We start from the raw sequence: 14,603 nt of genomic DNA on the forward strand, positions 1-14,603 counted from the left end.
AAGCTGTTTTGAAACAATGTAGGTCTATTGTGAAACGCTCTACAAATACAGAAAATTACAGATAATAAAGTAATAATGAAAATTACAGATAATAAAGTTTTCAGAATGTTTTAAGAAGTCTTTAATGAAAAATGTATTTGAGGTAATGTGTTATAAGTCATAAATCAATGCAACCACTGAATGTAATTAACCTATTTTTTTAACATACCAACATGGTTAAATATATAATGTAGGCTATGTTTTATATACAACATAGGCTACCTGTTTTTAAATTGAACATGGTTTGAAGAGATAGTTCTAGATCACCCTATATTTGCATAATAATTCTGGTTAACAAACTTTCAAAAAAAAAAAAAAGTAAAATTTTACTTGTGGAATAAGGAACTTAAATCAATCAGGGTTATTTGAAACAATAACACGATCCTCAATATGATCCACATTTATTTGAGTGGTGATACAGTAGGTTTCCCTTAGGTTTAACATCATAACATCAAGTATTTTACAATCTTATTTTGGTGGAAATGGTCCATTCACAAAATGAGAGAGCTGGTCATGCAGAGCTTTAATTTCCCCCTGTTTGGGCCTCTGTGGTGGTTCTTGGCTTGTTGAATGTGATTTTTTTTAAAAGTATACAGCCATCCACCGACAAAAAGGCTGCAGCCACAAAGCCCACAATCTGTCAACCAAAAGACTTTGTAGTGAGAAACTTGTTGGGTCATTCACAATGAGTAGAGATGCATACATGTGAAAATAAAATGTCAGTTAGATTTAATAAAGCCTACACTATCACTGAAAATATAAAGAGAGAGTTCCATGAAGTGAGGATGTGTGAATTCTCACCCCTCCGCTCAGTGTGCCCTTCACTGTGTACGTAGAAACTGCTACCAGGCTAAGAATACACATCAGTGTAGCTGCAAAGAATGAGTTGAACACATCCTGTGGAGCAAAAGTGCATTACCAATAATTGTGTTTAACAACTGCAGTTGCAGATATATTCACATTAATTCAATCGAGTGCATGCATGCTCTTACAATAAGGGGCCAGAAGAAGAAAGTGAACATCTTGTTGAGTTTCAGTAGGTAGAGCAGAAGAAATCCAAATGTGATGATAAACTCCATGCATGTTGCTGCAATGTAGGGCGGCCTAGAAGCCACTGCATAACACACAAAAGCCACAAAAACACACACCTGCCAAGACAGTAATACTCAAGAGTGGTTCGAGGAATTTCAACAAGACATTTAGATGGTAAGTAAAATGGTTTCAGACTATATATGTTGTATTATTGGAATGTAATGTGATTTTGTGAATAATGTTTTTACATTGTGTCAAATCATCTGTGCGAACCTTGTTTTTTGTTGTTGTTTTAAGCAGGTTTACATTGTTTCCCTGTTGAATTCAAAGTATCAAGTCTGTTCCTTGTACTATAAACAAGTCAGTGATTGTCTGAGCATTTGCCCTTCCCAAGAAGTATTTTAAAAAGTGTGTAGTAAACTACCATGTTAAATTTTCACAAATGTCTCACCATTTCTGCTATTTTCAGAAGACCTTTTGTGGACTTCAAAAAGGCCAAATCAACTTCCATTGTGGCTTCCATCTTTGTTTGTATGTTTTATTTCGTTGAGTTGTTCTCAAAACACAGCTTGACACTTGACAGACTTATAACGCTATCATTACTTCCTGATTGAATGCTTCCTCTTAGTTTCAGGAAATGACTAATTTCACATCTTTCCTTTTAAATGCACTCAACTGTTTTCCATCAGTATAACGGATTCTCTGAATTTAGACTTGTTCAGATCTTATCAGATCTTTCTGTGTGGTGATAATATTCCTGGATGCATTGAAAATCATGTAAAGTGAATGCTAAAAGTGATAAACACTCTTCAGCATTTATATTGCAGCTGGTCTATGATCCAGCCTCTAGCCCTCAAGCGTCCTTCGTATAGTAGCCCTTAATTGGTCCTTCAATTTCTCTCAGGTGTGTCATGTCATGACATTATCTTTGATCAAATAAAAACAATTTATGCACTTTTTTGTGATTTTTGGGATATTTTTGATTTTATTTATCTCTAAATGTACAGTATTTTATAGTAAAATATGTTTATTTTATATTTAATATTTATTTTACTAGATGCTGTACTCACTGGCTGCATATAGGCTGAAATCTATAAACCATTATTTTAACAAACTTAACCATGTATATGTTTACTTCAAATTGTAGAATTATTTAACCCTTGACCATTGTTCAAATTCACTACTACTTTCGTTATGTTTGTGGCTGAAAACAGCCACTACTTTAAAATGCTGTAAAAACGTATCAGATGTTATATCTCAGTCCTGATCAAAATTTCTAAATGTTTAAAAAACATATTTTAATTTCCAAATTCATAATTGATGTCACTGATTTAGGGAAAAGCACACACAAAATGACTTATTTTCAATATAAAATATGATTGTGGACTGGATTTTTTTTAAGGCCTAAAAAAAAAAAAAGTTTGGTTCCGGTTGGTTGTCAGTTGAGGTCATGGGTCGGTAGGGATTTTTTTTTTTTTTTTTTTTTTTTCAGTGGCAGCAAGGGATGGGTAGGAAATTATTCAGGGCTCGACATTAAAGGGATAGTCAAACCTAAAAATATCAAAATTGAAACTACTGTGGAAACAAAGACACCTACATCTTGAGTTAAGCTAAAACATATCAAAAATTAATTTCAAAGTGAACTATCCCCTTAAGCATTTTCACGTGCTTGTCCTCCGGACAAGTAAGTAAATCTGTCAATCACTTGTCCGAGTAAAAAAGTTGCTTGTCCGGATTTTTAAAATGTATTTATTTTTTATTCTGAAGCAATATTCTCATCAGTGTTCAATCAGCTTTGATATTTTAAAAGGCAAATTGTAATATCTGCACCTGTAAGGGCATCCCCTCCACCAATATTATTAAATGCCCTATAGTGTCTTTTTATTCTAAATCAGGGGTCACCAAACTTTTTTCTCTGGGGGCCACATTATTGTTCCTGACTGTGATGGGGGGCCGGGCTATATAAAATAGAATTGTGTGACCAAGACCAAACTGACCACCAGCAGGCCTCATAGTAGAGATTACTAGCCTGGCACAGCCATATTTGTTTATCATTAATAGTTGTTTGCAAAAGTAGTAATCGAGTCTTCACACTTTGTTTTAATTTGAAATACCACAGATTTTCCATTTATTTATTTTCGAATACAAATAACATCAAACCTGTCAAGGTAAGAAACATCTGCCTAGTTGAGGTGAGTGGCACTGGTAAGGATGAATGAAAAATTATAAATTATAGGTAGGCCTGTTACTATTTATAATAATTGTGTACAGCACTTAATAAAGGTCAAATAAATAGGCCTATAAAATAAATAAATAAACATTGAAATTATAACAACAACATGAGTAATAGAACTAGTCAGCTCTTATGCCTATCCAGGTGAGCATGCTCAATAAACAACAAAATACCAAATGCAGACATGTTATTATTTTCCAAAAAGCAATTTAAAAAAATAGGCCATGACGACTTTTGGGGATTGCCGGTTCAAGTAGTGGGGGGCAGAGGGGTTGGGGGGCCAGTCAAAGGGGTGTGGCGGGCCTGATTCGGCCCGCGGGCCTTAGTTTGGTGACCCATGTTCTAAATAATTGAATTTATTGATCAAATTTAGGAATTTAAAATGAAAGATGAAGCATACTGTTACCCTAGGTAGGGCTGATGAAATTAAATCATTTACACTGAAAAATTACAATTTCATTAAATAATGTTATGAAATTGATTTAAATGTGCAAATAAGAAATATTGGAAAGAATTAGGCTACTTATAAACATAACACTAAACTGCCAATAGGTGGCGGCAGGCGGCCGTATAAATGAGTGAGTTATTGATTCATTAATTCAAACGATTCGTTCAAACGGTTGATTCATTCAAGATTGAGACGGATGTTGATGTTTATGAATGGGTCATTGAATCCTTGACTCAACCGATTCGTTCAAAATGCTGAATCATTCAGTAATGAAAACAGGATGAGTTCCTGTGAGATGCGTCGTGGTTCTGCTGTGACTTTTCTTTGGAACTATTTTCGCTGCTGAAATGGAACCAAAACACCCAATATTGCTTATAAACAGTAAGTGACTTATAATCTTAACTGTTTATTGAACTGTTTTGGGAAATCAATGTCACTTTTTCAATCGTGATGGTATTCAGGAAAAATAATTGAGGCTGCTTAGTGCTTAACATATGTTAAAATATAAAAACTCCACATTTAGATTTTTTATAGGCAGAATATGTTGTTAACTGTGTGTGTGTGCTCCGCTCATGTGTGTAGATTTCTCTGCGCGAGCGTCAACAGCGCAACCTTACCATCAGTAATACAGTAGGCCTGCTACATTTATTATCCACAATCGATCGCAACTTGCAATAAATGTAATAAAATAAGAATCATTCTCTCGGTTTAGTGATTCCCTAGTTATTTTTTTTGTTTGTTATTGATGTTCTAATCAGGCTACTTGTCCGTTGGGGCGAGTAAAATTCTCTTTTTACTTTCCATTTGTCCCGGAAAAGCGGACAAGTTAGACGGGCTCTAGAGATACGAACCGCGGCAGGTTAGAGTGTTTTGGATTGCATAAAATAATAAAAGAAACGAACAAATATATGGCGAAAGAAGTGCTAGACAGCAGAAGATGGGATTGGGATCATGATTGGATCATGATAGGATGATTTTTTAATAAAACTAGGCGGATGGAGGTATTAGTATGCGGTGTGTGCATGCCTATGAATGCATGTATTTATATGTGTGCGAATATGAATAAAAATATCCTAAATTACAAAAAAAGACTTGTATAATGTATTATAGTTCAGTTTGACGAACGATATCTGCCTCGTTTGTTAATAGATGACAAGATGCATCTTAGGACAAGATGCATCTTACATCGCGTGCTATAAAAAGACGGAGCTGTACAAAAACGTAAATTAATAGTTCGCCTCAGAGTTTTTTATTTGTGTATTTATTTAATTTTTATTATTTCTTCCCAAAGCTCATAAAATAATTTTGGGTCGCACATAAATTGACAGGGTCGGTCGGAAACCGGAAACAAACAATTTTTTTTTTTACGCCTAATCTTTTATCAGTCTTGGACATGTCAAAGATTAGAAACAACATTGGTTTTTATGCATTGTTAGTTTTAGCATCAGATTTTAACTTTTTCTCCCTCATTTACTGTTTGTGGCTGTTTTTACCCCGTTGACTGCCATTATAACCACATTGTTTCATTGCAAAACCATGACACCAAATAATCATGCATTTTTGATTGTTGGTGGGCTTTCCCTGTTGGGAAGTTGATACTGTTTTACTGTTGATAACCAGGTGGCACCATTAACCCTTTAGATAGGCCTGTAGCATATTCAAGTGTGTGTGTGTGTGTGTGTGTGTGTGTGTGTGAGAGAGAGAGAGAGAGAGAGAGAGAGAGAGAGAGAGAGAGAGAGAGAGAGAGAGAGATTGATGCGTCTGAGAAAATCAAAATATGCACCTCAGCTCTCAGAAGAACTACATGGAGTAAACAAAAACAAAGTAAGTGTATTTAAATGTATATATATATATATGAAGAGTTCAGATGCAAAAGCCTCTAAATGCCATTTGAAATTTTCTTCTTTAATGATGATTTTTATCAAACTTGTATATTTAAGTTCAGTAATTTCACTTAATTAACAATTAATAGGTAATTATCATTGCCATTTAAGTGAAATTACTGAACTTAAATATACAAGTTTGATAAAAATCGTCATTAAAGAAGAAAATTTCAAATGGCATTTAGAGGCTTTTGCATCTGAACTCTTCAGATTTAAAAAAAGAAAAACCCTTAGGGGTTTCACTTAGACATCATTGTGATTCTACTGGTCAGTGATTCTGGCTGATATCTATATACTTGGTGACATATTAATGTGAATCAAAATACAACTGTCAACTTGTTTTACTCTTTTATTTAAGCAGCCACACATTATTTTACAGACAATTTCAATTCAATTATATTGTGACAGACAAACAATATGAAGCAAACGCTTCAATACGTTTCAATATGCTACTGTGCACTACTAAATCCAAGTGCTGCGGGGATGGCTTATTTTTCTAGGCCAAAACCTGCAAGAAAACTATTGCAGACTAACCAGGGTGTAGTCAGTTTATCACCCGAGGTTAGCTTTTTATTTCTGGAGGTTGTATAGGCTTCAAAATTCATAAAAGTTGTTCATTTGTGAAAGTTATCTCGGTGGACAAAACATGAAAGTATCAAACTTTTGTTGATCACAAAGCTTATTTTTGCAATAATTCAAAAGCCTGTGGACAAATCATATTGGGTTTTTGTCGAGGTAACCAGTTTGATACTAACTTCTGGGTTGGCCTACAAAAATATCACTGCAGCACAAATAATAATAATAATTTGGTTTCAAATTAGTTTTGTAATTTGGATTTCTGAGATAGCAGCATGTTCTGATAAGGAACAAGGTAATAAACAGGCTTCCTGGAGTGAACTAACTATAACAAAGGCAAGAGAAAGGTTTCTTACAGTATAAGCTCTATCTCAACATTTCAACTACAGTCTGTAGGCAATTAAAGTATATAATATTATTTGTATTAATAAAAAAGGCTTATTTTGTAATAATGACATAATTTGTGAAAGTTTTACAACTGAGACTTTTATTTTGACATGTTTTGGTTGCTCATTAATGTTGCACGTAACACTGCAAGTTTTGCGCATCATCTCATCACACTTGCTTATTTGGCTATGTAACTACTAAACGTCGATTAAACTACCGAGATGATTGTTAACTCGTTAAAAACGTTTTGCCGTGTTGTCTTACCTTTGTGCTCACACAAATCTCTGTCGACAAATGTACTTATCCGCCAAACACCTGTTCTGGGAAAGCATTTCCTCGGACATCCGCGCAACAGCAGCACGTCTCTCAGTGACAGTAAGTCCTGCGCCAACTTCCGTTCTACGCAATATAACGGCGACCACAACTCTCATTCTTATCTGTTTTCGTAACATTTTTAGTTCTGTTCATATTTTATTCAAATCTTTACTAGCCGAGCTACATTATGCACAAGCAGCTTTGCATTAACATTAGGCTACTGACATAAGCTTAAGCTTGTTGCCTTGTAGCTTACACCCCTCGAACCTTTGACTGATGCCATGATATTGATCTAACCCTGAATCCGAGAAGACATTCATTATGTTGTCTTTTTCTGAAGGAAAACTGTCAAGAAACGGAGAGAAGAGGAAATCAGTGGTAAGTTACGACTGATCAATAGATCCTCTTCTCTGAAAGAGGGTCACTTACACGGCTGATTAACACAGTGAACATAATATCGCTAAAGATTGGTAAGTTGTTTTGAAATTTGCATCCACTTTTTTTCAGATTTGGTTAGAGGGAAATATTGCGAGTGGAAAGACAACATGTTTGGAGTACTTCAGCAAAACCAGTGACGTTGAGGTAATACAGTAAATGTATAACACTTCTCACAGAACCTGTAATCTCTCTCCCTCTATTCTTGATATTAATTTATTTAATAGAAATTTTTAAAAAAGTCTTCTGTTTCAGGTGCTGACAGAGCCTGTGTCTAAATGGAGAAATGTGCAGGGTTGCAATCCATTGGTAGGGATCCAGTAGCACTTTACTGTGGGTGTAATGACCTTTGTTGTTCTCCCTATCTTTACACAGCTGAGTTAAGCCTGCTCAAAAGATGTAAAGAAAAGGTGTAACGATGCAATGCAGCATAAAAATTATGCCTGCTCCAACCCACCTAAGCCCCTTCTATACCAATATGCAGGTAAAATTGTTGTGTAAATGCATTTATGCCACCTCTGAGCAGCGTAATTGTCACTTCAGAGACACTTCTGTGCCACCTTTGCACTATAAATTTGGCACAATTGTAGGCTATAACCTATTTTATTGCATTAAGGCATGTTTACAGTGAAGTTAAACCTGCTTTGTGCATGCTCAAAATTCTGTGTAAAGATACTATGCATACCATTCCACCTCACAGCCGCCCCACATCTGATCCTCCTCAGCCCCTAGTATCAAATCATACATTTGTAAGTGATGTGTAAATGACACCCATGGACAGCATTAAACAGTCTGTACTTAAATGCCACCTCAGAAGTGCCACTGCACCAGCTTTGCAGTGTAAATGTGTTATTATTAGACTTAATTATTTTAATGCATTTTTTCACAAATGAGTTAAGGCTACTCTGTGCCTGCTTTGAATTCCATTGCCACATAAAAGCCAGACAAAATTATGCTTGCTCTGACCCACCTCAGACCCTGGTTTAAAGGTATATGGATACAATTCCAGCATTAAAACAGTCTTTGTAAAGACATTTAAATGTCTTGGAGGCTGTTTTATTAAAGTTTTGCTGTGTAAATTTGGCATTATAAATGTATTGTATTCTGTCACAGGGATTGATGTACCAGGACCCAACCAGATGGGGGCTCACCCTTCAGACATATGTGCAACTCACAATGCTAGATCGCCATGTGAAACCAATGGCATGTATAAGTCCTCTTTCACATCCCTACAGTCAGTTTTGTTCAGTTGCTTTACATGTAGCTGTTTCTGTTCTGCAATACCGAAATGAATCACCCCCTTCTGTGTGAATAGAGGAAATGGAATGCTAATCATTCATGACCTGTTGTTTTTCTTTCTATCATCACAGTCACTGCCAATCAGAATGCTGGAAAGATCTATTTACAGCGCTAAGTACATTTTTGTGGAAAATCTTTTTAAAAGGTAGATTTGATCAGGAATCTGAAATAACATTATGTCAACTATGTATTATCAACATTAAATGTGTAGCTGTTATCGTTAAATAAAACCGCATTGTTTGGTTGACAGTGGAAAGATGCCTGAGGTGGACTTTGCTGTTTTAAGTGAATGGTTTGAGTGGATCATAAAGAACATTGCTATTCCTGTGGACCTTATTGGTATGGAAAAATGTCTGTATTGCACTGCATGTTGCTTGTTAGATGTGGATAAATTATTATTATTTTAAAATTGTTATTTTGTATATGTTACTAATGCATGTGTGTTGACACATATTTTTACTCAGTTTACCTGCAGACCTCTCCACAGACCTGCTACGAGAGACTAAAGCAGAGGTGCAGAGAGGAAGAAAAGGTTATTCCCCTGGTGAGTGGTTGTTCAGCTGTAATTCAAATATTGTGTGCATGCAATCTGAAACAAAAAGCAAAGTTGAGTCTCATCTACTACTGAAAATGAATGACTTCACGTTTCATGTTTTCAGAAGGATAGATTACTAATATTACACATTTTATCATATATTTTGAGAGATACTTTCATTGATTTGCACACTTTAGGAATACCTAGAATCCATCCATAACCTGTACGAAGACTGGTTGATTCATCAGAAGTCATTTGAAGTTCCTGCTCCAGTTCTTGTGAGTTTCTGTCAATATGTGTTGGTTAAAAAGCTTTACTTACATTGTGACATACTGTATAATCACCTGTTGACGAGCTGAAGTCATGAATAATGTTCCATGCAATATGTATTGAAGTGAATATGTATATATATTTTCTTTTCACATTGGTGGGCAGGTGATCCCAGCAGATCATGATCTTAAGAAGATGCTGCATAAGTATGAGGAGAACAGAGAGAAGATACTAATGGTGCATTGATCTTGAGTAAAGGATCTCATAGAATGATGGTTTTATTAGTTTACAAATTTCTTCAGCTCTCTAAGAGACAGATGAAGCCGGCACTTTGTGAAAACATTCATCCTGCAATGGAAGTTGATTTAGGAGATCACAGTAGGGTTTGTAAATTAATTTATATTGGTGTTTTATTTGAATACTGCTCTTTTTATGGTTATTCAGAGTATTTGCATTTGTAGTCCTTGTAAACCTGGTTTAAGCATTTAACTGAATATAAAGTCATTCAATTGTTTAATTTTATAGAATCATTCCATATGATCTGAAACTACTGCACTTGTAAACATTTTCATTGGTTCTTTTGTTACGTCAGTAGACATTTTAAATTCAGAATGGCAATTCAAGGGCATGTTACTTGTATTCTATGTGATTTGGTTCTGCATTTTACATTTACATCATCATACTCAGGTCTAATGAAAGATCCATTTCTTTTATTTTCATGTTCATTCTGCCATCTGCAGATACCATCACTAAACAAGTACAGTCAGATCCTGATGGTAATTGTATGTTACTTAAGGTGTTACGGAGACCAATGTATTTTAAACTGCACAAGACATTGTTTTAAATAAACAACATGAAACATCATTTTGAAAATATTATTACATTTCAAATCTAGTCACATAATTGTATGGCATGTTCCACTGAAGCCTCAGTAGTACTGTAAGATTAATACACAAAATGCAGTATAAGAGTAACCAGAACACCATATTTTTTACATTTATATTAACCTACATGAATCCAATGTTAAACAGTCCTGCAGAACAAGTGTTCTTCCATTAAGACATGTAGGTGCACATTTAGCGGTTTCTTTACATTTAGTAAGGCACAGTATAAATCAAGCTCTAAGAATCATTTTGACCCAAGCAAGCTCCCAGGCAACATTTCATGATGGGGCCAATGTAGGCGTGATATGGGTTTGTCTGTGACTTCCTATTCTTTCCTATCTGAAATGGCACCAGTATAGGTTAATTCAGGTAGGGCCAACATGGACAAACCATGAAATGTTAGCTGGGTTCATGAAAATGATAGCAGCAAGAAACCTTCCTTCATTTTAAAAAGCTAAGATAAAAGGTATGGCACAGACATTCTTCCTGTTACCTTTGGAAATTGTAAGATACCAAAGCTAATCTGAAATTATGGCTTCATTAACGAGAAAATTGGTTTCAATAAAAATGCTTCATACATCATTACTAGCACAAAGGTATTATTTTAGTCACTGCTAGCATACTTCAAAATATCTGGTATGGATGAGAAAAAAAACCATGAATACTTTGTGTCTCTAAACCATCACATATGTTTGGTCTAGCTCGTCTTCTGGTTGTTGAGATATGGGACTCTTGAGTGCGCCTGCGCCCTCATTGGCAGTCTGACTGTGGTCAGTTGGTGGTCCAAACACTGTTGTACATTCATTCAGTGCGCTAGGGATGTAGATTGACTGAGGAGGCTCTTTAATAGTGCCATCCTGTGTAAGAACGGCATCAGATCCAGCACAGCTCCCGCAACCTGCAATGTTGCAGACAGGCTCCTGGGATGGGCTGCACAAGATGGGCAGGCTCAGGCCATCTGAGTGTTTTGTTGGTGGGGTTGTGATGACATCTTTATGTCCACTAGATGGCTGGGTCTGTGCGGTCTCCTCTATGGGGTATTTAAGGGGTTCATCTGCAGTGAGGTCCTTCATGTGCATTTTCCCCATTTGCTCAGTGAGGTCAAGTAAGCAGTCTTCTGTTGAGCCTTCACGGTTGCGTCCTTGCAGCAGTGTCTCGACCTGAAGCTGTCTTGAAGTTGACTTGAAGTTGTCGTCTAAGGCCTGGGCTTCTACAAGTGGATTTGGGATGTGTTGCTTTCTATGACCTGGGGTGGCCTCATTGTGTATGGCTATAGACTGGGGTCCACTCATGTCAGTACTGACCTCATGGAACAGGGCTGCATTGTGACCCCTGCATCCAGCCTTCTCCTGGGCCTTGAGAGGCTGCATCATTCTTTGAGACTTTGGGAAAATAGGCTTTTGTCGGATAGCCAGGTCTGGGTAGCTCTCCCGCATCTCCAGGATAGACTTATCATCAGTCATGAATGAGCTGGGTGGTCTTTCTACATCAGATATAGTACTGTTAAGAGACTTGTTGACTTCCTGATTATGAGGTTCATGACTTTTAAGTGACTCTTGTTGCTGTTGTTCCCCAGGGTTTACCAGTGAGCCGCCTTCAACATGTCCATCATCCTTAAAAACATCCTCATTTAGATTACAGATGTCATTGATAGGTTCTGAAACCTCTTCCCCAGCACTGAAGGTCAAAGGAGAAGCTCTCGATCGGAGGATGTCCAGACATTCTAAATGTGATCTCTGGTTCATGAGTTCGAGAAGATACTCGCACTCTAACTTGGCAAGGAAAAGGTCGAATCCCGTACTCTTGGCCTTTTCAGGGTCAAAATGATCAGACAGTATATACTCTGTGTCTGTTTCCACACAGTATCCGATACTCTGAAGAATACTCCTGGCAAAAGGCAATACTGGCTTGATGTAATAGACAAAGTTTCCTGTAAATTTCTGAAAGAACAGGGAAAAACAGAACCAATTAATGGAATTGGGAAAATATAGGAATATAGAATTTATAACATGTTTAGGCCTCTTTTCACTTCTAAGATAATTCAACCTTTTGTCCTGACTTTGTGATAAATGAATTAAACTCATGTTCTTTTGAGACTGAGAGCGTGTATACCAGTCTAAGAAATTTGGGATTTGAAATGTGAAAAACTGAATGTTTTCTTCATTTTTATACACAGAGAATTAAATAATAGAGAACTGTTGAGATATGTTATCAATTGTAAATTATATATAGAAAGATATAATAATATCAAAAAAGGGATCCTCACACCATCGGTGCTCGGGCCCTAATTATACAATAATACAATTATAGCATAAAATGTCTCAAGGTTTCATTTTAGAACATTTAAGGTGTATTCATCAGTTTGGGTTAGCAGGTCTGCCAGTCAACAGACCAGCCTGGGAGACAGCAAAACCATCTAATCGCCCCTCTAAAATCAGCCAGCAGGTTAGGAAATTATTAAAGAACAGCAAACCACCTGAGACTGGTTTAAGATGTTTTTATCATAATCAACTCTCAGAATATTGGCTATGGCAACATTTGGTACAATTCCCTTGGTTTCGTTTCACAGACAAGGCTTAAGCCCCAGACTAACATGCATGTAGGCCTATGAGCTGTTTTAACTGCAAGCAACTCATAGCTTTCCTTACCAAAGGAAAAGTAGGCTGTAGCTACCCCCAATCCTTCTAAAACCAGAAAACAGACTGACAAGGCTAGGCGACCAGAGAAGAACTGCAAACCATTTGTGGCTGTCTGTTATTGCCATCAGCTGGAAGAGAGAGAAAACAGACCCATCGATAAAACTTTTATTTACCTTTAATGTTTTAATCTCTTTCTTCCACGGAAACAAAAACAGGTTGACACAGAACATCTCCAGTAACTCGGCGGCTTTTCTAAAGTCGTGGACGTGTCTCTGGCAGTCTCTGTATTGTGCGTACTCATACAGAGTCTCGTAGAAGTCCAGCATGGTGTTGAATCTCTTCCGCGGCTCTTCCTCCGGTAACAGAAGCACGCGCCTGGCTTCATCTGTCACCTGTGTCTCTGAACACACTTTCACATCACCTTCACAACTAACTTTGTCGTAGTACTGTAAATACTTAACGAACACATCTTTCCGCGAAACCTGCGTTTGATCGTCAACGCTGTTGGTCATGTCTGTGATCAAGTTGATCAAGTTGTCTCCCGATGAGGAAGCGAAAGTAGTATGCAAATAAGGAGCGATGATGATGCATGCAGGTATCTACAACGACGCAAATACGGAAGAACTTAACCTATATTTTCTGATTCTAGTTTAATCACGGTCCGGGATACTTTAATAGCCACAATGTCCATGACCAATAAGCGAAACGGGGTACTGTATCGCAGGCATAGCGTGTTCGTCCTATTTTTTGTGTTCATCTCAGCCTTAACAGACACGTATAATATATTAAACATAAACTCAATTATACCAACTGCATTTTCCTATGTTTTGACCGAAAAACGGTTGATGATACACGGTACCTACATGTCACCATTATTGTTATTCTTTAGAATGTGGGAAACATTACTGACATCTAGTGCAGAAAATAAGTAATTATCATCATGACTTTTGTGTAAGAATGGCCAGAAGACGGCGATGTAATCATACAGTTGACGCTTATTCAAGTCAAAAACACTTTTTCAGGCATACGTCACAAAATACCTTGGTATATCTGGGGAAAATCCAGCTTTAAACGATATGGAACATTTTAAGTACTCTTGTGTAAAAAAAAAAAAAAAAAAAAAAACACTCTTGGTGTGTGGTAAACATTCAGTACAATATAAGATTGACAATATAAGGCCTGACCTGCTATGGTATTGCCACCTGATGATGGCGACCGTATTGTAAGCAGCAATAAAGGTAATACAGACAATGTAATGGAAATACAGACAATGAGTATGGGACATGAGCAAGAAATAAAGCAGGAGATCCTGTTTCCATGACTAATCTAGCCTACATGGGGAGATAAGTTTTAAATGATATATAATTGATAGTATATTGTGATTATATAATTAATTTTATATTATATTATATTATACTGTATATTGAAATATAAGTTGAAACCCGTTATTTTAAATTACATATTTAAAATTAAATTATATACATAAAATTATATATTTTACTTTTTACTGTAGGTATTTTAATCAAATAAATAGAGCCTTTCAAAAACATTTAAAAATCTTACCGACCCCAAACTTTCGGATAATAAATGAATTTGTTTGTAAAATGAACAACATAAATATACAGTTG

General features: G+C 36.3%; 3 protein-coding genes across 3 annotated transcripts; 1 reads left to right on the forward strand and 2 right to left on the reverse strand.

Moving 5' to 3' along the window:
* Positions 1 to 423: 423 nt before the first annotated feature.
* LOC120481046 (chemokine-like factor) lies at positions 424 to 2,438 on the reverse strand. The gene is made up of 4 exons (XM_039674468.2): positions 1,523 to 2,438; positions 1,032 to 1,187; positions 841 to 936; positions 424 to 676 (listed from the first exon to the last, which is right to left on the reverse strand). The coding sequence occupies exons 1-4, from the start codon at positions 1,592 to 1,594 to the stop codon at positions 563 to 565; spliced, it is 438 nt and encodes a 145-aa protein (XP_039530402.2). The 5' UTR covers positions 1,595 to 2,438; the 3' UTR covers positions 424 to 562.
* Positions 2,439 to 6,706: 4,268 nt separating this feature from the next.
* tk2 (thymidine kinase 2) lies at positions 6,707 to 10,316 on the forward strand. The gene is made up of 10 exons (XM_039674465.2): positions 6,707 to 6,973; positions 7,254 to 7,291; positions 7,421 to 7,495; positions 7,604 to 7,657; positions 8,462 to 8,551; positions 8,719 to 8,792; positions 8,898 to 8,986; positions 9,112 to 9,191; positions 9,380 to 9,460; positions 9,618 to 10,316. Exons 1-10 carry the CDS (start codon positions 6,820 to 6,822, stop codon positions 9,696 to 9,698), a joined length of 816 nt encoding a protein of 271 aa, XP_039530399.2. The 5' UTR covers positions 6,707 to 6,819; the 3' UTR covers positions 9,699 to 10,316.
* Positions 10,143 to 13,861, reverse strand: LOC120481043 (uncharacterized). Its single transcript, XM_039674463.2, has 2 exons — positions 13,149 to 13,861; positions 10,143 to 12,276 (listed from the first exon to the last, which is right to left on the reverse strand). The coding sequence occupies exons 1-2, from the start codon at positions 13,485 to 13,487 to the stop codon at positions 11,011 to 11,013; spliced, it is 1,605 nt and encodes a 534-aa protein (XP_039530397.2). The 5' UTR covers positions 13,488 to 13,861; the 3' UTR covers positions 10,143 to 11,010.
* Positions 13,862 to 14,603: the final 742 nt, after the last annotated feature.

This window comes from Pimephales promelas, chromosome 1, assembly GCF_988280905.1.
Source record: "Pimephales promelas chromosome 1, fPimPro1.hap1.1, whole genome shotgun sequence".
Lineage (NCBI taxonomy): Eukaryota > Metazoa > Chordata > Actinopteri > Cypriniformes > Leuciscidae > Pimephales > Pimephales promelas.